Genomic DNA, 24,893 nt, shown 5'->3' with positions numbered 1-24,893 from the left:
CTATTGATTTTCCACCTTTACCTATTAAGGACTTAAAATAATTGGTTACAGAATTTAGAAATTGATACTTTTCATTAAAACTGTTTTTATACTTAACTTTCTTGTAGTTTTTGGCACTTACCAAACCTAAACTTTTCATCCTTTTTTTAAATTGTTATAATCACTGCATGAATTGACTCCTATAGCACATTTTTTCATTATAAGTAGAAAATAGCTTGATTTTATAACAATGTTTTTTACATGAGTAATAATATGTCTGTGATGTTTTGTAAAAAAATAAATTGTACATTTCTATTTTGTTACCGTTTTATTTGTTATAATAAACTATATATTGTTTGTACTTAAAAAGTATTAAAAATAATTTTGCAAATAAAATTTTTAACTCTGTATGTCTGTATTTTTCTCTCTTTTCAAAGTTGTCTTATTCAAAAGTCTCTACATGTATCAGGTTTTTGTCTCGCCTTGACGGAGTCAAAAAGCGAGACATGGGTATGCTGTTTCTGGCATTGGTGGCGGCGGCAACAATGTATTAGTTTGTGATTAGGTCTAGTTCATGGTGAACCACTTGCGGTAGGTCAATGATATTTGGTATGCAGTTGTATTAGCATTGGCACATCTCATTACCATAGAGATTATTTGGCCCAGCCCCCTCAGTCAAGGTCTATTGACTTGGAAACTTTTCATAGTTTACATGTATTAGTTTGTGATTAGGTCAATTTATGGGGAACCACAAGTGGTAGGTCAATGATATTTGGTATGCAGTTGTATAAGCATGGGCATATCTAATTTCCATGGAGATTATTTGGCTCCGCCCCCTTAGTCATGAGCTATAGACTTTGAAAATTTTGCTAAGTTAACATGTATTAGTTTGTGATTAGGTCATTACAAGGGGAACCATTAGTGGTAGGTCAATGTTAATTGGTGTTCAGTTGTATAAGCATTAGCACATCTCATTTCCATGGAGAATATTTGGCCCCGCCCCCTCAGTCATGGTCTATTTACTTTGAAACTTTTGCTTAGTTTACATGTATTAGTTTGTGATTAGATCAGTTTAAGATGAACTGCTAATGTTAAGTCAATGATATTTGGTATGCAAATTTATTGGCATTTGCAAGTATTGTTTCCATGGAGATTATATAGCCCCACCCCTGATCATGGTTCATTGACTTTGAAACTTTTACATATTTTACAAGTTAATGTTTGTGTTTAGGTTTGTTTAAAGGGAATGACTTATAATAAGTCAATGGTATTTGGTATGCAGTTGTATTAGCATTGGCACATCTCATACTATGGAGATTGTTTAGCCATGTACCTTCAGTCATGGTTCATCGACTTTGAATATTTGCATAACTTACATGTTAAAGTATTGCTATTTTAATTTCAACATTTGCATTATCAAAATTACAAAAAGGCGAGACATATCTCTGTGATAACAGTTTATTAGTAGTAGTATTAATTTCTTCAGTCTCTCACTTTCCTGACATGATTGGGTTGTATCTCAAAATCCTCAAAAAGTTCCAGGAAGTATTAAAGTCATATAAAAATAAGGAGATGAGGTATGATTGCCAATGAGACAACTATCCACCAAAGTTCAAATGAAGTGGATGTATGCAATTATAGGGAACCGTACGGCCTTCAACAAGTTATAGTTACCAAATCACAAAGTGATTGGCTATGTGTAGATACACCATAGAAGGGACTAAATTCCACGAGAAAGCTTTGCTTTCGAGTGAAATTTAGTCCATCCTATGGTGTATCTTCACATAGCCAATCACTTTTTTATTTGGTAAATGACGTGTCAAAGTTCACAACTGATATCATGTGATGAAAAGTGCCTTTCCCGCTGCATTATCAGTCTGAGGGTTTCAGTAGTCTGAAATGGCTGCAAAAATGGAGGTCAGTGACATTGACTTTTTAAACTTTTTCTACAACAGAAAACTTTTCGGGCTCAGAAGTGTGGATGAGCATCGGAATCTGTCCGTGGACCAGTTCGAACTTGGAAATGATCAGACGGGAAGCTATATTTTATTCAAGGGAAGAGCCAAGAAAATGTACTATTGTAAGTTTCATTTTTCTTACAATTTTGTAGTATTTGTGCTTTTATTGTGTATTTCAATTCGTTCTTTTGTGTGTTTGGGTCATCAACACTTGACTAACGGTTTTCAGAAAATCCAGGTGTCTTCATCAAGGTTCGCGCTACAACAGGTGCTTCTTTTATGGAAAACAATAAGGTAAGCACGGGTATATTGTGTCGTGTGTTACATGCTTATTACATTTTATCCAATCCAGGCCAAATAAAATTGTTTTATATTTCAATAATCAGTTTTGTTCAATGTATGATTTTTATGTCACTGAATGTCAATACTTCATTTTTTTTCAGGTGGACTCAAATCTGTGGAACTTAGTGCCGAAATCTTAAAACACTACCTTCAAAACCCTGTACTTTTCAAGATTTATGAACAGTATTTTAATATTGTACATGATCTGAATGGGACATCCTTTTACAGGAGACCTCTTGATTAAATTAAAGGACGCACATGTAAAATTTGGTGAACAGTCAGAAGGTGTTAACAAAGTATCTAATATCATGAAAACAGAAAATCGTGAACCATCAAATAGTGCTGGAGGAGGCTTTGGAAGTTTGTTGACTGGATGCATGTTCGATTCTAATAATGGAAGTTAATAACAATGTATATGTGTGATTAATTCAGTATTTGTGAATTATGTTTAATGGTTTGGTATCTTTCATTCAAAGGAATGTTTGTATAATGGAATTATGTGCACCTTATTTTTTGTAGTGAATTTGTTTGCATTATGGAATTATGTGCATCTTTTTTGGTAGGATCAGAGGATTTATATATGTGGAATTCTGTCTCACATTTTTTTAAAAAATAATACAGTTATTACAATTCATTTTTATACTTATTATATGAAAAAGAAAGGATACAGGATATTCACCAATGAGACAACTACCCAACACTTTAGTTTGAGGGTTGAAAAATATTCCAGGAAAGAAAATGTGTTACATTGTAGTTTCTGTCTTAAAGTGTGAGGTACTAGTATCTAACATACAAGACAGGACCATTTTCAAGCATCTGGTAAACCAATCAGAGGGCTGACATGGAACTGTGGTGTATGTGTAGATACCCTCACACTTTTTCAATGGAAAATCAAACAAACTATGGTACATTGAGAAAAACCCATAAAGTATGGTTGTTTATAAAAGGCCCTGACATGCAAAATGTTTTTTCAATTGAGAAAACTAATAGCCTAACTTATAACAAAACAGTTAACGAAAAACAAACATGACAGGCATGAACCAACGACAACCACTGAACTACAGGCTCCTGACTTGGGACAGGCACATAAAGAATGTGGCGGGGTTAAACATGTTTGTGAGCGCTCAACCCTCCCATAACCTTGGACAGTGGTGTAACAGCACAATATAAGAACAAACTATAAAAATCAGTTGAAAAAGGCTTAACTCATCAGATCGATACAAAGCAGAAAAACATCAAACATAAACACAAACCGGACGTGGCAGGGTATTTATCCATTCCTCATCCTTAACAACAAAAAGGGCACTAAGTACAGACCTGAGAGTACTTGCAGTTACTGACAGCAAGTTCAAAGCCAATAACTAATTAAAAAAATCATTTATCTAAGACTAAAATATCAATCAGTAAACATCCAACATCCAATGGATTTAGTACTTACTTACTTACTGCCCATTACGCCCATTGGCGTGTGGGGCAGCAACGAAGTTTCTCCACATCTGTCTGTTTTGTGCCATCTTCTTCAAGCTCCCCCAAGTATGTTGGAAATATGCCATCTCAGACTCAACTGTGCGCCGCCATGTTATCTTAGGTCGTCCTCTTCGTCTCTTTCCCTCTGGGGTCCAGAACATTGCTGCTTTTGTAAGTTCTTCAGGGCTCTTACGTAGAACATGGCCAATCCATCTCCATCTTCTCCTGCTAATGAGTATGTTGATCTCTTCCTGTTTGCATTTACTGAGGAGGTCCTGGTTGGTGATTTTTTTTGTGGCCAAAATATCCTCAGGATTCTCCTCAGACTCTTGGTATGGAATGTAGAGAGCTTCTGTTGGTCTGCCTCTGTCATTCGCCAACATTCAGAACCATACAACAGGATAGGTAGTATACAACTGTTGTATAGTTTTAGCTTTGTCCGGATGGTGTATTGACCAGATTTCCATACAGACTGCAGGTTATTAAAAGCAGCTCTAGCTTTTGACAGTCTTTGTTTGATGTCAGTGTTGGCTCCACCATCTGATCTTACAGTACTTCCTAGGTAAGTGAAGGTATCGGTCTGTGGTATTGGTTTCCCGTTTATTATAATTGGTGCTGGGTTGTTAATGTTTAAACTCATTACTTCAGTTTTCTTTGTGTTTATTTTCAGACCTATCTGTCCTGCATACTTTTCTATTCGACTGGACTTTTCCTGGATATGTTGGTGAGTGTGCGATAGCATGGCAATATCGTCAGCAAAGTCCAAATCTTCAAGAATGGTGAAGGTTCCCCATCTTATGCCTCTTGGGATATCTGCAGTTGTTTGTCGCATCACCCAGTCAATGGCAATTAATTGGGAAATAAAGTTGTTCACTTCCGACTGTACATTTGAAGTTTTCATAAAAAGCCTTGATTAGATGGATCAGGTGTTGTGGGATGCCATAAAGTATGATTTTCCAAAGGCTTTCCCTATGAATGCTATCAAATGCTTTTTCGAAGTCGATGAAGTAGAGTTGCCGCTGCCATTCTGTGCATTGTTCAATGATATTTCTCAGGATGAAAATCTGGTCAACGCAGCCTTTTCCCTTGCGGAATCCTGTTTGCTCCTTTCTTAATGAACTGTCGATTGATTCGGATATTCTTTTTATAATAGTTTTGGCCATGATCTTGCTAGGAATAGATATAAGAGTGATTCCACGCCAGTTATTGCAGTCATTTAATGCACCCTTTTTAGGTATTCTGATGATAATACCTTTATCCCATTCTGTTGGTACTTTAACTTCTTTCCAGATGTAATGGAAAATTTGTTGGAGTTTTATGGCCGCTAAGATGGGGTCAGTTTTGAACAGTTCTGCATTTAGATTATCTGAACCAGGAGCTTTTCCGTTCTTTAGAGTCTTGATTGCTGTTACAATTTCAGATATGGTGGGTGGTTCAATACTTATTTCCAGTTCAATGTTATGCTCTGGAATAGTAGGTAGTTCTTTTGGAGATGGTCTGTTTCACTGAAGTGTTCTGCCCATCTTTTTTCTTGTTCATTTTCAGATGTTAGTAAATTACCCTGTTTGTCTTTCACTGGGATGTTAGGTGATGACTTGCCTTTTCCACAGATGATTTTGGTAATTTTGTAGAGGTTGCCTTGCTCTCTTTTATTAGCCACTTCTTCTGCTTGATCTGCTCTAACCAGGGTTTTGACATTGCTATGTATGTCACTATAATCTTGTTGGTATTTGTCTTTCAATCTTGGTGATTTGGTATCATTGACTTTCTTTTTAGCCTGCCTTCTGATGTTAATCTGGTTCCATGTTTCCGGTGTGATCCAATCTTTTTTCTTTGTCTTTTGCTTATAGCCGATACATTCCTCGCTACATTTAGTGTATATATTTGATATCTCATTCCACTTCTCATCTAATGTTTCATTTTCATCTCTTACTGAGTTTTCCAATACTTGGTATCTGTTCTGTAACTTTATAGCAAATTTTCTTTTAACCTTGATATCCTCCAGTTTATCAATATCAAAACGCTTCCTTGATGAAACTTTCTTTCCAGTTGCCCTGAGCTTCAGTTGGATGAAAGCTGTTATCAGTTGGTGGTCAGATCCTACATCAGCTCCTCTCTTAACTTTCACATCTAATAATGATCTTCTCCATGTGCTGTTTATCATTAGATGATCAATCTGGTTTTTATCCCTAAGGTTTGGGGAATACCATGTCAGTTTGTGGATGTCTCTGTGTGGGAAAATGGAACCTCCTACTACTAAATTGTTTATTGAGCAGAAATCGACAAGTCGTTCCCCATTCTCATTTATATAACCACAACCATGCGTTCCCATAACTCTTTCGTAGCCAGTGTTGTCCAAACCCACTTTTGCATTCATGTCTCCCATGATGATCTTCATGTCATGGTTTGGTGTTTTATCAATTTCATGTTGTAATTGTTCGTAAAATGCATCTTTGTTCTCTTCATCAGCTTCATTCGTTGGAGCATAACATTGAAATAAAGTGATGTTAATCTGTTTTCCTTTGAATCTTGCCATAATAATTCGACTGCTTATAGGTTTCCATTCTAACAGTGTTCTTTCTATACCCTTTTTGATGATTATTGCCACTCCTTCATGATGTTGGTTATCATCTCGCCCAGAGTATACTACAGTAGCTCCTGAAGTTGTTGTCATCCTGCCAGATCCTGTCCATCTACTTTCACTAACGCCTAAGATATGTAATTTGTACCGCTGCATTTCTGAGGTTATTTGAGCCAATTTGCCTGCTGCATACATACATATCTGACGTTCCAAAAACCAAAATGGTTTTAGTTTTTGTCATGTTAAGGGTCTCCGTTATCCTGTTTGTAGTTTCCTTTCGGCTTTCACTACCTACGTTCATCCTTGCTCCACTGTTGGTGCGCTGGAGACTCTCTTCCACAGCTGTAGTTATATTCTTCGTTGCTGTTTCTGTAACATGAGTTTTTTTTTACTTGTTAGGGTCGTTAACCCTAAGCAAAACCTTCTACGTGAAGGGACGACTTCATGAGCTTACGAGTTCCATCTACCCGGATTTTCTTTCTGGATTTACTTCCATAGCCTTTGACTTTCCAAAGTCACTCACAAGGCAGTGGGGCTATTATCCCATAGCTGGGGCAAGGTTGATGAGAGCCAGGGCGTATCCACTCGCCGGTGGGCCTGCACACTGCATCTCTAGGGCCCTTGCTGCTCCGAGATCCCTTGCAATTTAGCCTGGAATACTGGACCCCAGTATCCGTGTATTGCCACGAGAAGGCATTGCAAGAGTCTTGGCAGTTTAGAAGCTTTGTACTGGCAGGGCAAGGTTTACGCACCCGACTCTCCCTTTCACCTTCAAGTAGGCTAGCCAGCGGCAGCGGTATATCTACTGGCCGATACCCGCCACACTAGACGCATTTCACTACCCTATGGTGTAACACCACTAACACCTGAGAGTACTTGCAGTTACTGACAGCAAGTTCAAAGTCAATAACAACTACTGTGGATTCATTTATTTTCGTGGGTATCAATTTTCGTGGATAGAGAAAAAAAGACGTTTCGTGGTATACGTAAATTCGTGGATCGCTGATTACAAAAACAAAAAAAAAATTCAGATACGTAATCCGTGGATTTCTTTTTGATTTAGGAGATCATATAAACTCCTTGGTTTGATCAATAATAAAACAAACAAAAAAGCAGGAATTCATTGAAAAAGTTTTGAATTGTCAAAATCCTCGCTTGGTCATTCTAGGTTAAAGTGTTCATTGAAAACTTCTATTACAATAATGGACAGAGACAACTAATTATTTGTTTGTTTTACAATTTATAAATTCTTGTCGGAATTTTATAAGGCATTCAAAACTCTAGGATTGAAAGCTCATTTCCCTAATCACGATATAATAAACAGTCATATAAGTAAATGGTGTGAAAATAAATGTTCCTGTCATAAACAATATTACCTACGGGCAATATCCCCGTATTTAATCCTATTGATTTTTAATCACCAGTAAACCAAACTATGACACGGTAATTAACAACTTGCAGTTATTTTCCATCAACAGTTTTAATCAATTTTAAAAAGTAAATTATCACTGATATTCGATATATTTGTTATTGATTTAATCAAAATACTTGTATCTTCTTTCAATAAAAACACGTGTTATGTTACAATGTTTATCGCTAGTCAACACTATACTAGAACTGCATAACATAACCGGAAATAAACATCCGACCCCATACACATTTCTCGGGATTATTCTTCGTTGAATTCTTAAATTCGTGGTTTGCTGTGACCCACGAAACCCACGAAAATTGGTATACCACGAATAAAAATGAATCCACAGTATTTAAAAAAATCATTTATCTAAGACTAAAATATCAATCAGTAAACATCCAACATCCAATGGATTTAGTGTTAAGATATTATTAACAGTCAGAAAAAAATATGACCTTGTGAATTCTTTTTCTGGTAGTGATGTCAGTTAATGTGCTGTCAGTTTAGGAGGATGTCTGTTCTTCCTCGGCTGTGCATATAAACTCATCATAGATACCAGGATTAAAATTTTGTACCCCAGACGCGCTTTTCGTCTTCAAAAGACTCATCAGTGACACTTGAATCAAAAGAGATAAAAAGGCCAAATACAGTACAAAGTGCATGCTAGATAAGATTTACTTGCTATGTTGATTTATAAAAGAAATATATGTCTATTGGACATGCTAACAATTTTGTGCTGCAGTGGTCAAGTTTTCAGGATAAAGTGTGTTACTTGTATTCATCACAGGTCAACATATTATGGTATGAGGATTCCTTGTATGGGTACTTGTATTCCTGACACATGTCATCTGCCCTTGAACTTGTTTTGACTTCCCAGTTATCTGGTTTTGTTTCAGTAGTTCTGTCTCCTCTATAGATATACATTGCAAGTCAATAATGTATTGTGCAGTCATTACAATTATGCATGATTTTAAAAAAGTTCTTTGGTAATGAACAGAATAATAAAATTGAAATGAAATTAAAGTATAGGGCTTTCATCCCTTACAGGACTTGTCAGATGTTACCTTGGGTTTCCATGACTTGGAGAAGCTAAGTTGAATGTTACAATGTTTATGTTGTTATTTCCACCTGCGTTTGTCTCGCCTACAATGAAAGTCGCAGAATGTGAGACATATGGATTACAATCTGGTGGTGGTGGCGACGGCATAAACTATTTGTATAAGGCTTTATATTTCAGAAGATAGAAGAGCTGGATGCTTCATACCTTATATGCAGATGTCTTATGGTATGAAGTTTCGGTCTATTATATGTCCATTGTTCTTGACCTCATTTTTATGGTTTCAGCAAATGCTTGAAAAAATGTCTTAAGTTAAAGTCATCTCAATTCCTGACTTATCATGAGTACCGGTAATAGGATAACTTTATTCTGTATATGGGATCCTTGCAAGGTCTACATGTCTTTCAGACAGGGTTCACCTGACCTTGATCTCATTGTCATGGATCAGTGATTAAGGTTAATTTCCCATGTTTAAGTCTTGTTTCTCAGAAACTATAGATAATAGGTCATCTATATTTGGTGTATGGAATGATCATTGGGTTCATCTGACCTTGACCTTATTTTTATGGTTTATTAGTCTATATTAAGTTTTCAAGGTTAAGTCAGTTTCTCAGATACTATAAGCAATATTAAAGTCAACTATATTTGGTGAATGGAATGATTGTAAGGTGTACATGTCTGTCTGGCAGGATTTATCTGAACTTGACCTCATTATCATGGTTTATTAATCAATGTTAAGTTTTCATGGTTAAGTCTGTTTCTTAAATACTATAAGCAATATGTTAACTATATTTGGTGTATGGAATGATTGTAAGGTGTGTCCATCTGGCAGGGTTCATCTGACTTTGACCTCATTTTCATGGTTCATTAGTCAACTTTATGTTCTCATGGTTAAGTCTGTTTCTCAGATACTATAAAGCAATAGGTCAACTATATTTGGAATATGGAATGATAGCATGGTTTACATGTCTGTCTGGCAGGGTTCAACTGACCTTGACCTCATTAACATGGATCATTTATAATAAGTTTATGTGATATTTGTAGTGAAATTTTCATATTACAGACTTTCAACATAAATTGAAGTATGATAAGTAAAGCTTTCAAGACATTTCAGCGTTTGCACTCTTGTTCAGTTTTATGGTTTATTTCTTTATGAAATAGAAGACAAGTCCTTTGAGTTAGCAAAGTGCTAGACTTTAATGTTAGTGTTATTTTAATGTTGATTTCATTTCAGATATACATATATATAAATATATTTCATAAAGCAATATTTGGTATGTCCACTTGTAAGTATGCATCTGGTAGGTGTAATTTGACCTTTACCTCTGTTAATAGATGTCATTGAAAGTTGGATATTTCATTCAGTTGTTTTAGGATTGTTTTATTTTGTCTGGGCATTTCCTTTATTTAATTATGTATCTGTATGTCATGATTTTATATCTATTCCAATAATTCCCTTGTTCAAACAAGGAAAGAGGAGCAGCTTCAAATTGATAAAAGGAAGAAGTGTCAACATGGAATTAAGTAAGAAAGCTTCTGTGACAGATTCACCTAATCCCAATTATTGATTTAGGAGGAACTTCAAGGTGTGGGTGAATAAAGGGAATAAACAGACACAACAATCACTATTAAGCACCTCTTCAGTAAGCAAGGGTGTGATAGGAGGTAACAAAATAACACTTAGAGGTCATTGTAACAAAATAACACTTAAAGGTCATTGTACAGCCTTCAACAATGAACACATGTCTTTACCATAAAGCAAGCCATATCACCCAGGTTTGAATAATTTTTCTGATATAATCAAAGACCTGACATCATGAGTGACACTGAATAGATTTCCTCCCTATGAACAGGTATAGTCACAAGTAATAGAAGCCCCTTTAGTTCCCAACCACTTCATTACAAAGAACTGCTTATCAAATTCCTGATACCTTGCAAATAAAATATAAAAAAAATATATAATGTGCCACCAGACTTTATTGCTTTCTGATAACATGTAATCACAGCCTTCATCAATCTATAGTCCATATAAAAACTACATAATACTATATAGCAATCTTAGTTATATATAAAGTACAGATGCTCAAAATCAGATTTTTTGGGGGGGGGATTTCTTTTACATCTTTGAATCAACAAACAAATCACAAAATTTGCCATTTGTCCAAGTGTAATAATGAACTAATATGCGTATTTAAATACCAATGTGTATTTATTAAAAACATGTTTTCTGTCAAATTATTTTTAATGAATATTTTGGGGAAAATAGATTGGGAAATGATACTCCTCTTCAATCCTGATTCAGCACATGTTATCAGATATTGTTCAGAAAATAATAATAATTCATGATAACTTACAATTATTTTGCCCTATTTTTAATATAACTATTGTGTAAATGGAATGACACAAAAATATAAGGTGGTATTAGATGTTCTGATATGTATGTTTGTTTCTTCATACATTCTTTAAATTCCTACTTTATTAAGGATTTATGCTTTCATTGTACTATTCTAACACAGATGATCTTCATGTGTTCATTTATATCAATATGCACAGTAAACAAAAACAGAAAACATTTGTACAACTACATAACAACAACAAATTATATTTCTTATAAAACCTTTCTCACTAGTTGGTCTTTATTTGTGTATAAAAACAAAAAAAAGTCTTGCTTTAAAAACAAACTAAAATTTGGTTATAAAAACCCTCTCTCTCTCTTCCCTAGAGTATTGCCAATCAAATAAGCATTATTTACAAAACTTCACAAAAAGTTCTTCTTTCACTGGTATACCCTCTGACAAAGTAACATTATATTATTACTATGTGTTTATATCTTTATTCCTTGTGTATCAATTTTGTGTCTAATAAGTAAGTCAGACTTTAACAAATTTTTTGCAAGTCATCAATAATTTTCAGATGAGCCAAAACCTGTTTTGAATAATTAAAATGGAAATTTCTATGGTGAAAACTATATAAATCTTCAACAGCGACCTAATTCTGCTTGCTAATCTTGAACATTTTTTCTTCATTTAAAAACCTTTTTGACAAATTCTTTTTGATTTTTTAACTATTATATAAAAATATTAGTTTTTCACACCTTGTCAGAGAACCAGCACACACACTACCACACCTTTTTTCCCAAATTTACAAATTTTACTGGCCCAAAGTATACACATACCCCAAAGTATACACATACCACTTTACTCTTGGGATTTTGCTGCCTTGATTTCATTTATTTTCATACTTTCTCTCTCTCCCAGGAATGATCCCCAAAGTAGCATTAACATCAATCACAAATTCTTATTCATTAACATAATAAAAAGAACAAAGGAAATACTTAATGATTCCCTCCCTTTTTCGCTATGATATTGCTATTTTGGGAATATAAATTAAAACAGTAATTATTAACAAGTACTTAAAAGACGCACCAAATAAAAATATACAGAATGGGTTGGTGAAATGATGAGATCCTTTTTTTACATGATATCAAGCAATGAATACTATTAAACAACTGTTTATCTTATTTGAATCATTGTTAAATTCTATGGTAAAATACTTTTTGATGTCATCTTGGCAAGGAATCAGAATTTCATATCAGATCTTATGACATATGAGAATATTTTGACAGCATTTAATTTGTTGAAGACCAAAAATCTAAACAACTGGTACATCAATTTTTATAACAATAAATAATCATATAGTTACAGTGAAATTTTTCTATGAAAGAAAAAATTCACTGTATAAACAAAGTTCCAATTAGGATACGTAAAATAATGTTGTTTTTTTCCATCATATTTGGTGGTGGCACATGTTACAATATCATGCATATCAAAATTGGGAAATTTAGGTCCAACTCATAATAGTTTCATTTATATCTTGAGATAAGTGCAACTTTTTCCATTTTTTAAATTTTCAATTACAATGAACATGTTATTAGAAATATAACATTATTTTGAATTAATATCATTCAAACATTTCTCCTCATATTTCACTTTATTCACAAGAAAGATTGTCAGAGTAAAAGACTGAAGAGCTGAGATTTTTTTTTTAATTCTAAAAAAAACTATAAAAATTCTTTATATTCAGAAAGAACATATTGTTAATATGCTCGGTAGAGCTCATGTTTGTGTCTATTGGTTTTGTCCCATGTGGAGCCTGATAAAATCTGATTCATTAATATTTATACTTGTAACAATAGATATAAATGAAACTATCGTCACAACAGTTTAAATAAATTAAAATATTTTAACTACATTTAAAAGCAACTGTTTTCTTACATTTTATGTTTATATATATATTTTTTTTAACAACTTTTTTTTATGTTTCATGTTTTTTTTTTTATTTTGCTGAAAATATGAAATATATATTCTACACCACTCATGAACAAATAAGGGTTAGCAATAAAATCATAGGTTATAAACAACAAAAATAAACTTTGAAAGGTGCAAGTTATTTAGTTTTCTTTTTATCTTTAATGTTGAAATTATTCATTTCTTATTACAAATAACAATTTCACTTAAAATAAAGTAATTATTGTAGAACTGTGAGAAAATAAGTAGTGGAGGGTCAATTAAGACTGAATATCCTCAACTGATGTAATTTTTGCCTAATTCAAAATAATAAAACAAATACTTTTCATATTTTCCTTTCATTATTCAATCATTTTCAACTGATAATGTTAGATTTATTTAGAAAATGTAAGTGTCTTTGTTCAAAAGTCCTCATCATCAATAAAACAGGATTCTTAAATCTAAGAAATTATTTTTTTTGAAAATGCTATTGAATCAATTTTTTTTGTATTTATATTTGTAGACATCAAATAAACAATATAAAATTACATTAGTATGCCAATAAACATTAAAGCAAAAAGATGCATAAATAACTTACAACACAAAATAACATACAAAATTTAAAAGAAAAAGAAAAATACTGTACTAATCAGTGGAAAATATAACATATAATCATTTGTTCTTGTCACAGCCTCGTCAAAAATTAAAAAGAAAACTTTGTACATGTATTTACAAACAAAAATAACAAGAAAAAAAAAATAACAATTTATAATTTTCATATAATTTAGCTTCTGTATGAGAAAACTAAATCGCATGTTAGCACTTGTATACTTTTTTGATTGTGAAAAATAAATTAAAATTTTTATAGTCATCATAATATGTGCTGTAAAGATATTTCATGGATTAGAATTGTTGCCAAAAATATATAAATTTATTGTACAAAGATAATTTTTCAGAAATATTGCCAAACAAATGTGTTATTTAAAAGAAGATCAAATCAATTGATTTGCATGTATAATATCTATGGTGTGAAATTCAGGCAAGCTTCATAATAATGGCATTAACAATCATAAGAGTGGGTAGACCTCCAAGAATATGTTAAGTACGTAGTAATAATAAACTTCTATAAACAAAATAAAATATGGCACTTTAACATATTCTGGTGAAAAATGTAACATAAAAACAAACAAATTATTTTAAAAGAGACATTGGCTACAGTTCAAAGATTATTTCTGTTAGATTTTGATTGATATATGCATCTCTTAGATTCTGGACTTGCATTTAGAAGAAGTTGAGAAACAGAAGACAGAACAGAGTAAAATTTACTTTAACATAAAGTTTACATACTGTTTTTTTTTCTTCTTACTAGTATATTAATAAACACATATTTCAAAAGCGTTAAACTGTAACTATTTACTATAAAATATTTACTTTTCTTAAGGAAACATCATCTGTGATTCATTTTTGAAGAAGAAAAAATTCAGAGAAGATAAATTCTACTAACCAAGTCACACCAAAAGGATAATTTGACTAATTTAAGGTTTCAGCAAGGAGCAGGATAATGATATGAATTCTCAACTCTATCTACCTGTAACATCCAAACACTAGCCCTGAGATTACATATTAATTGGCACTAACAGTAGTCATTTGTATGAAATTATCGTTATCTTGGTGCAACTCTTTGGCACATGACATCCTGACATCATTATTATCTTCATTGTACAGCCGTTTGATTCCATCGTAGATGTCATCCTCATCATCCAAAATATTGGCCTTGCGTTTGATGGACTTTTTAGGCAATGGCTTTTGAGCAGAAAATTTGTAACCGGTGGGTAGCAGTTTGTTACTGGTTAGAAACCTTCCACATTCCTCTCGGCATTGGATAAAATCTTCATTGTTAATCTGTAAGATAAAAGGGGAATGTTTTCTCTGGTTTAAATAACTTGCTTCAGCAATGAAAAAGGTTTACAACAATCATGACAAGGCATGGTTTAAAATATAAATGCACCGGTGCTAGGGGCTGTCTTAAACTTGCAGTGAGGTGAGAGTTTTTTGGTTCCTTGTTGAAGGCCTCACTGTGACTTTGAGATGAAGAACAGCAATAAAAGTGCTGTTCCTTTGCTTTTTGTGTGTTTTTTGCTCTGCATGTACTGATTTTGTGTTATGGATAGAAACCCCTTATCCTTTGTTTTTGTATTACATATATCATGTATACAATAATATTGTGCTTTAGTTGGAAATGTGAAAACAGCAAAGCTAGAACTATATACTGGCATACAGATATAACTGCTTACCATTTCACAGTTCCTGAGTTAAAGTCTTTTATAGTATTTTTTGTTGTTGCTCAATCAGGTTTTCTGTTTTTTTGTGGTCTCAAGTTTTTCTTTGTCTTTTATCTTTTGGCTATGTAATATTTGTTTATCTGCCCCTTTATGATTTTTATCCTCTCAAAGCATATGTGACTATGTGATATATATATAAATACCTTAGCCATTTGTTGTACCATTATAACCATGGAGAGCCAATTGTGTGTAATCTGTTCCAGTTCTAAACAGATCACAGTCATAGCTAAGGTCACCGGTCTGAAGGTCATCAATCGATGGTTACTATAGCAACAAAACAAACGTCTCATCAGAAGACCGAGATGACGTGAGGGTGTCATGTCACAGAGTCCCTTAAGCAGTTGAGGGAAGTAATTCATCAACATTCCGTGGATCTAAAAATGTAGAGAAAAGAAATAAATTACCACAATTTAACAATTGTATGTTCATGAAGCAATGTCAGATGCTGGACACTAACATGAAATATGTAAAACTACAGATCAACATGTAATATATTGACCTGCAGATTATTTCATAGAGGTAAATAACATGTCTATTTCTATTTGACATATACATGTACTATAGTGACAAAAGCCTTTGAAGTAATTATTAAATATCAGATCACAGTTGTTAGAATTTGACCATCTTCATTTTGATGTTTAACATTTAAGCATGATAATTTTAACTATTTTGTTGGATGTTATCTGACTTTCTGCATCTAATGCTTTAAAATATGGTATAATGGTCATGGGATCCCAATTCAGAAAATATAGCAAAGAAATTTATGCTTCAACTTTAACTACACACTAACTGAATGTAACATAATTTTTTACACACTTACAATGTGAAGAAAGTCTACTGCTGTAACAAATTTACTGTTCCATGATAATTTGTTAAGAATGGCTAGCTCCATACGCAGGATTTCTGCCACTGAACAGCTACACTGACTTATCTTCACAAGATCTACCGTGCTGGGAATTACCTGAAATCATGAATATGAAATCATATAAAAATTTAGCTACAGAAAAGAAATATTAATTTGAGAAGTAAGCTTAAAAGCTAAGAAAATTGGATTTGTTCATTATGGAATTTACACATTCCCAAAATAACAATAAATAAGAAAAAGTGTAGAAATTTTTTTTTTATGTGTGGATATTTTTTCAATAACAATCTAGAACTTTTGACAGCATGTCTGCAGATCCTACAATTTCTATATTTATATTCATGGTGGTAATTCTTATATAAATTAAACATTTTTGGGGCATACATTTTTGCAACAGAAACTGAACATAAACAAGCATTCTTAGAGTATTGCATGGTAATACATAGTCCCCTACCGGTTAAAAATTCATTGTATTGGAACAAAATGCTAACTTGATCTATAACTTGTCATGGTGTAAAATTGAGAATGGAAATGGGGAATGTGTCAAAGAGACAACAACCCGACCATAGAGCAGACAACATAAACTATATTACAAATATCAAGTCAATATCTTCAAGCATGACGAAAAAAAGTTTTGAAATCTGATTATTTAAGTGAAGGACAATAACTTTGCACAAAATCATCAGACCGGAACAAAATTTGAACTTGATCGGTAACTTGTCATGATTAAACTATACACCGATTATCAAATCAATATCTTCAAGCATGACGCGAAAGTCCAAGGACCATAACTCTGCACAAAATCATCAGACCAGAACAAAATTTGAATTTGATCTGTAACTTGTCATGATAAAACTATATACCAATTATCAAATCAATATCCTTAAGCATGACAAAAAAAAGTGCAGAAAACTGATTAATTGAGTGAATTTTCTAAGTCCAAGGACCATAACTCTGCACAAAATCATCAGACCGGACTAAAATTCGAATTTGATCTGTAACTGGTCATGATAAAACAATACACCAAATATCAAATCAATATCTTCAAGCATAAAGAAATAATTGGAGAATGTGTCCCCATGGACACAGATGATGCCCCCGCTTGCATACAGCATTTTAAAGGGACATAACTCAAGAACGATAAAAGTGACGCTACCCAAATTTGTACTTGATCTGAGTTTTAAGGTAATAAGTATTGTGTATAGGTTTCATAATGTTTGGTAGGGGCAAACTTAAGTTACAGAACAGAAACTAAAATTTTGCAATTTTTCGATTTATAAAGGGGCATAACTCGATAATGATTAAAGTGACGCTACCAAAATTCAACTTGACCTGTGTTTTGTGGTAAAAAGCATTGTGTTTAAGTTTCATAACATTTGGTTGAGGCAACTTAAGTTAGAGAACAGAAACTAAAAATTTTGCATTTTTTTCCATTTATAAAGGGGCACAACTCGAGAATGGTTAAAGTGACCCCACCAAAATTCAAACGTCGATCTTTATTTTGTGATAATAAGCATTGTGTATATGTTTCATAACATTTGGTTGAGGCAAACTTAAGTTAGAGAACCGAAACTAAAAATTTTGCAATTTTTCCATTTATAAAGGGACATAACTCTAGAACGGTTTAAGTGACGCCACCAAAATTCAAACTTGATCTGTGTTTTGTGGTAATAAGCATTGTGTATAAGTTTCATAACATTTGGTTGAGGCGAACTTAAATTAGAGAACGGAAACTAAAAATTTTGTAATTTTTCCATTTATAAAGGGGCATAACTCTAGAACGGTTAGAGTGACCCTACCAAAATTCAAACTTGATCTGTATTTGGTGCTAATAACCATTGTGTATAAGTTTCATAACATTTGGTTGAGGCAAACTTAAGTTAGAGAACGAAAACTAAACATTTTGCAATTTTTCCATTTATAAAGGGGCATAACTCTAGAACGGTTAAAGTGACGCCACCAAAATTCAAAGTTGATCTGTGTTTTGTGGTAATTAGCATTGTGTATAAGTTTCATAACATTTGTTTGAGGCAAACTCAAGTTAGAGAACCGAAACCAATTTTGGGATGTACGGACATAAGTACAGATGGACAAGGGTAAAACTTAATGCCCACTCCGCTACGGCAGGGGCATAAAAAAGTGTGGAAAACTTATTTGCTGGACTGACGGATGGACAGACGGACAGACGGAGTGCAAACCTAAAGTCCCCTTTGACTTCGTTGGTAGGGGACTGATTAATGGAATATAAAGTATTGCATAGCTATTTTCTCTCTCTAATTTAACATTGTTTTGGTTTGTTATCAAGTGATTTTGACAAAAACTAGATTGCTATTTATGAACTGAAAGAAAAGGGCATGATTACATTAATTTAGTTTTATCTATTATTATTTTACATTATCATGATTATTGCAACTGTGAATTTGTAAATGGTAATATCTGAAATCTTTGAAATTTTCCTAACATGTTTAAAAGCAGAGATATATTTATGAACAATGTTGAATATTTCACTGAAAAGTGAATTCCCTTTAATACATACTTCTTCTTCCTCCAGGGTCTTAGCTGCGATGTAAAGACAGCTAATGGCTACACAATGCAGATACTTAGGTCGAACCTGTAACAGATAAATCTATGTTAAAAATAATCTCTCATGAGACCTGGTGATTTTGTTTTTACTAATTTTGCATTTGGAAAATAGCAGTGCTGCACAATACAGTAAAAATTTCCCATGAACAAAACATCTTCCAAACTTGTGATAAGTATCAACTATTGAAATAGCTTTCATTCTAATTTAATACATGTATGGTATTTTGGATGATTAACATCAATTATCTTATCCTTAATGATGTTCAGTGCTCACACATATGTTAAACACTGCCACATTCTTTATGTGCCTGTCCAAAGTCAGGAGCCTGTAGTTCCTTGGTTGTCTTAAGCTTTGGCTAATGTCTGTCATATTTGTTTTTCGTAAATGGTTTTGTTATGAATTAAGCTATTGGTTTTCTTGTTTGAATTGTTTCACATTTTCATGTCAGGGCCTATTATAGTGGACTATACAGTATGGCTTTTCTCTCATTGTTGAAGGCCATACAGTTAGCTATAATTGATTACATCCACTTCATTTGAACTCTGGTCCTCTCATTGGCAATCATATCACATCTCCTTACCTTTATATTGATGGCTGATTCATGAATGTCTGTTTAATCTATTCACTTTTGTTGATTTGGGACAATAAAGAGATTCTCATGACATATAGACACCTGTCTACTCTATTGTTGATGGCTGTATAATTTAAAATCTCTCAGACTAGATCTTTTGACATTGGATTGCTGTCTCAATGGCGCTTACTCCATATCTTCATATATATACCAGTAAATATTTAACATGTTTAATGGCAAACTTGATGAGATTGTGTAAAAATACACATGTTCTTACTTAATTACTGCACCTTTTAGTTTTCTTTTTAACAAAGACAGTCTGACAACATTATCACATTAATTGCAAACACTTGTGTACAGAATTTATATAGGTGGGAATAAGTGACTTGTTTACAAACTTTTATCAAAACATAAAATAAGACCATGTCCTGATTAATTTGTACTTTACTGAACCACACTGTAGTTGCCTTAGTTACCAGTCTACACTTTTACATTTCATCTGAATGGTTATTTGGTCCTCTGTACTGGACAGAGCCATTATATTGTACTTGACAATATTTAGCAGACCTTGGTACAAAAATTGGGAGTTGAGATATCTTTTTAATAATTACTACACCTTAACCATGTGATAAACCATGTGATTAAACTCACTTTAACAAGACACTGAAATCTGTCGAGAAGGGAAACACTGAGACCAAAGGTTTCTGGGGTAAATCCAAACTTCCTGTTTAGAAACAACATCCAGCGAACAGCCTCATCTCTCTGACTTCCATTCACTTCCTGTACAAATAACAATACAAATCATAATCATGATTACTGTTAACTTTCCGTTAAAAACAACAAACATTTGTATTTACGTAAATATGCATCCTGGTGATTTCATAGAAAAAAGGAAACTGCTAATTTTTTTATTATCTCTATCGTAAGTTTACTAATCCCTTATATCCCTGATACAATGACATTGATAATTCTTTCATGTTTCTGTTTAAATGACTTGATATTTTGTATTGAACTACAATTATCTTGTCTTGTTGTTGGTTGCTGTTTCCCTGATAATTACATCACAATTCTTAATCATCAAATAGTAATCTAAACATTAAACATCTGAGTTACAGCCAATCTTGTAAATAAAAGGAACAGTTGAATAATTGATATGGAAATGACTGCCAAAAACACATGAAAGGTGGCTAGCACTAAATGATAGAAGCCTCATCTTGGTCCATGACCCAAATGTTACTAAATGCACCGTGCTATATACAGTTACTATAGAGGTGAAATATAATTATCATTGATATTTGATAAACACATGATAAAAATATTCTTATAAATGGACATGAATGCAGATGTTCACTCGATCATCACTAAATTTGAAATGATGATCATAACAACTTAACATTTGCAAAACAGCATTTTTTTTATACCATTACCAAACTGAACTCGCTATTTGAGTAAGAGTGAACTAAATGAAGCTGAACAGTGTTGAACTACTATAAAAATATGAAGAGGAGGACTATTGATATAATTCGAGAAAATGGATGGAAATTATGTTTTGACCTACAGAAGGACAGATTGATCACCACTGCAAAGGCCAGACAGGAATTAAAGCAAATCTCCTCAGTTATTTTACAAATATAGACATGATAAAGAACCATTACCAAGGAGATGTTAGTTACATTTAAATTTTCTGTGTTGACAGTTGACCTACATTTTATGTTAATGAAGAATCCTATCCAATTATCAGACATTCCTTTCAGCACATTTAATATTTATCTTTTGTCACATGATAGTCATGATGGTACAGACCTCAGAGATCACTTAACCATATTGTATACAAGAGAGTGTACTCTGTACTTACTTAGACTTTATAAAGTGTTACAAAGAGAAATAATGCTATGAATACTAGGTAAAGTGCACTTAACTGTAGAGTGTACACAAATGTTTATTATTCAACATAAAAGGTACACTATAGAATATCAAGGTTATCTAGATTTCTTTACCAGAGAACTTTTAAATGTGAAATAAATTGGATAGTTTTACATTGTTGTCAAGACGATGTCGATGATGTTGCATGGAAACAAAATTAAAATGCATAGAAAAAACTTCAGTTCTGTGCATTTGGTACTTTATTCTTCACAGTCTCACATACACATGGATTGAGCATACATGTAAATTGGTTTGCAATGGATACAAGAAATGTGTTATTCGAGACCCTCGCTAAATACAAATTATTAATAACAATACCAATCACTAAAACTATAAAATATTTCACTGATTATGAAGCCAATAATTCACTTTGGTTTTATGGTAAATATATATATATATACATCACTATTATCATGATTATAGGAGACTTATGATTGTTTACATCCTACTTATTGATCAGACTAGATAACAAATGGTAATGTTCAGGGTTATACCTGGATTACATTTGTTTTATATTTACACCACAGGTAAAATTACTGGAATTCAGAAATAAATCACACAGTAGACAACTGCAGTGATTTAAATTTTCTGTGTTGACAGTTGACCTATATATGTTTATGTTAATGAAGAATGCATAACAATACTGAAACTATGTTTAGAATGTTACTGTGTTGTACAGTCTACAAAATTAAAGCAAGTCTAAACATCACAAGTGAAATGTTGTTATTTCTGATCTTTTTTATGTTAAACAATTTTTCACAGGTAAAATATCTATATTTAGTCACTGTGACTTAAACAATCTTAGCTGATTTAACAAGTGGTGGATATAAGTATACAAATACTTTATGTAGATATAAGAATGGTCTACAAGTAAATAGACCTCATTTTAGAGTAGCTCTCTAGTTGTCATGCTTTTCTAAAATTGAATATGATGTCTTAACTCTAACACTTTTGGATGTGTCCTTAGGTCTGCGAAAAAAAACATGGTTTATTTTTAAGTTGAGATGCAATAAACTAGATTTCAGTTACTGAGTGGTCTGATTGCTAACTTGTGTTTTGTTTTTGTTTTGGTACTTGGTGCTGATTAAATGAGTCTCTGCTTTTCCAACTGATTTCTATAGTTTGTTCTTATGTTGTGCTGTAACACCACTGACCCAGGTAAGCAGGAGGGTTGAGCGATCATTAACATGTTAAACCTGGCTGCTACGGGAGCCTTTAAGACAAGATAAGATTATTCAAGACCATTTGAAGCATAATTACTTATAATGCCATTCACTAAAATCTATCAAATATTTCCCCCGTTTCTGAAGCTATTTATGATAAAATCTTATTTACTCTAGTTACATGGTAAACATAAATACATTTCTATTGTAGGAGACCTATGATTATTTACATCCTATTTATTGATCACAAACAAAAGTTAACAAATGGTAATTTTAGGGTAATACCTGAATTACATTTGTTTTATATTTACACCACAGGTAAAATGACTGGTATCCAGAAATAAACCATACAGTAGACATTGCAGTGTTTTAAATTTTCTGTATTGACAGTTGACCTACATTTATGTTTTTAACAAACTGAAGAATGCAGTATTTCAGACTGTTTACATATATCATGTATATATATATATTATAATATTGAAACTATGATAAGAATTTACTGCCTAGAAAATGTAAGCAAGTCTAAACATCACCAGTGATTTTTTTTTTCAAAGGTAACCAAATTGTTACAGGTGAAATATACATATCTATATTTATCACTTGTGACTTTAATCATTCTCAGCTGATTAGTGCTTGAGATACTTAAAATGTCAAAAACCTTGAGTGTACAATGTACATATTTATATAATTTGTAGTCTATAAGTGGGGGAAATATCTTACTAATAATATACTCAAGTGACCTTAGTCTAAAATTAGAGTAGAAGATCAATTGAAGTCCAATATAAATTCAATCAAAGAATATTGTTTGAATGCTGAAAGGGAGGTTTCAATTTACAATTAAATTATTGTATATAGTTCAATCATTTGGATACATAGATATAAGAAGATGTGGTATGAGTGCCAATGAGAAAACTTAAGAAAATGATTCCAGTTAAGAAAATAATTCAAATAGCGAAACACTTTTCCTTTTGTTTCTTAGACAGGGTTTGTTAAAAATATTGCCTAGAGGAATTGATCAAATGTTCTCCCCATCATTAATTGTTAAGAATATAAGGATAAGCCCCAGATGTATTAATTTAAAAATCATGAGTAATAGAATGTCTCTATTTCTTACCGATGTGTCAATATCAACAGATTTGTATGCCTTTGGTTTCCACTGGTCTTGTTCTTTCTGTAAGTTCTGCCTAAGCATCTGCATCAGATGCTCAGCATCTATTCCATTGTGAAGCCTCATCCTGACCCTCAACTGTGCACCAAGATAACTAAAAGACAAACAAATATCAATAAAAAAGGCTGCAACATTTCCAAAAGTTGAATATACATGTATACATAGTCTTCAACTGAATTACTAAGAAGTTGCAATACAACATTTTTCAAGGGAACCAAACTTTTTTTACAAGAAGATAAGGATTGTGTTTCTAATTTTCAAAAGAATATATGCCTATTCAAGTTAAAAGATTTGACTAAAACTTTAATCTTTGAAAATATTCTTCATTTGAGGGATGTAGAGTTACTCATTCGTGTAATTTGGGAAACTGTTCACCATTTAGTGGAATACTAATCACCAGTTGAGAATTGATAAATTGGGTGACATTATTATTTCATAAAATAAATTGAGACACACAATATACATTCTTTATTTTTCAATTATTATTATGTTAAATTGTGTGATAACACAGTGAAATGAAAAGTAGCTTCTCTGATGCTTATATGCTTATATTATAAGAAAAATTCCAGAATGTTCCACCTTAAAAATGATGAAATTCTAAGAAATTATCTTTATGAATATATGATGTTACTGTTCGTGTGAATTAGAAATATGTAATTACTTTAATTAAGTCAAAACATGTTTAAATAATTAACTTCAGAAATTAATTGTCAAGCAAAAACAGCTGATCATTCAGTAAAATTGCCTCTGCCTCTGGCTACGGGTGGGTTACTAAGTCTGATGAAATAACTAACCATTTACAGGGGAAAAATTACATTTTTTATTTATCAAGTACTGACATATGACTAGCAATTTGATAAAAATAGTCAGTTGGATTTAGAAAACAACATTTGATCATTGAATTTTGACATTTCTAAACATCTAAAATGGCTGCCATGACAAAAATTTGTTTCTGAATACACAAATTTGGGTGGTTACAGAATACAGTGTAACAGAAACTTACCTGTGCAATATCTAGGAACAGAGCCTGGACAAAGATGTTCCTTTGGCCCATGAAAATTAAGTCGACCTCTAAATTTTCTCTTATACCTCCATGGTTTTCAGTTTGCGAAATTTGCAATATAAAAGGAAGAAATTCTTGTTTGATAATGAGATGTAAAAGAAGTTCGGGGAATACACAAAAATATTTACATAACAAA

General features: G+C 32.6%; 1 protein-coding gene across 1 annotated transcript; it reads right to left on the bottom strand.

The window, feature by feature from the left end:
- Positions 1-10,754: 10,754 nt before the first annotated feature.
- LOC127726328 (cyclin-I-like) lies at positions 10,755-24,870 on the bottom strand. Its single transcript, XM_052233653.1, has 7 exons — positions 24,698-24,870; positions 23,641-23,788; positions 20,092-20,220; positions 18,822-18,896; positions 16,244-16,384; positions 15,567-15,797; positions 10,755-14,983 (listed from the first exon to the last, which is right to left on the bottom strand). The coding sequence occupies exons 2-7, from the start codon at positions 23,758-23,760 to the stop codon at positions 14,705-14,707; spliced, it is 975 nt and encodes a 324-aa protein (XP_052089613.1). The 5' UTR covers positions 23,761-23,788; positions 24,698-24,870; the 3' UTR covers positions 10,755-14,704.
- Positions 24,871-24,893: the final 23 nt, after the last annotated feature.

The sequence above is a fragment of the Mytilus californianus genome, unplaced genomic scaffold (assembly GCF_021869535.1).
Source record: "Mytilus californianus isolate M0D057914Y unplaced genomic scaffold, xbMytCali1.0.p SCAF_17, whole genome shotgun sequence".
Lineage (NCBI taxonomy): Eukaryota > Metazoa > Mollusca > Bivalvia > Mytilida > Mytilidae > Mytilus > Mytilus californianus.
The sequence above is the reverse complement of the archived record's forward strand: the minus strand, read 5'-3'. Positions and strand labels throughout refer to the sequence as shown.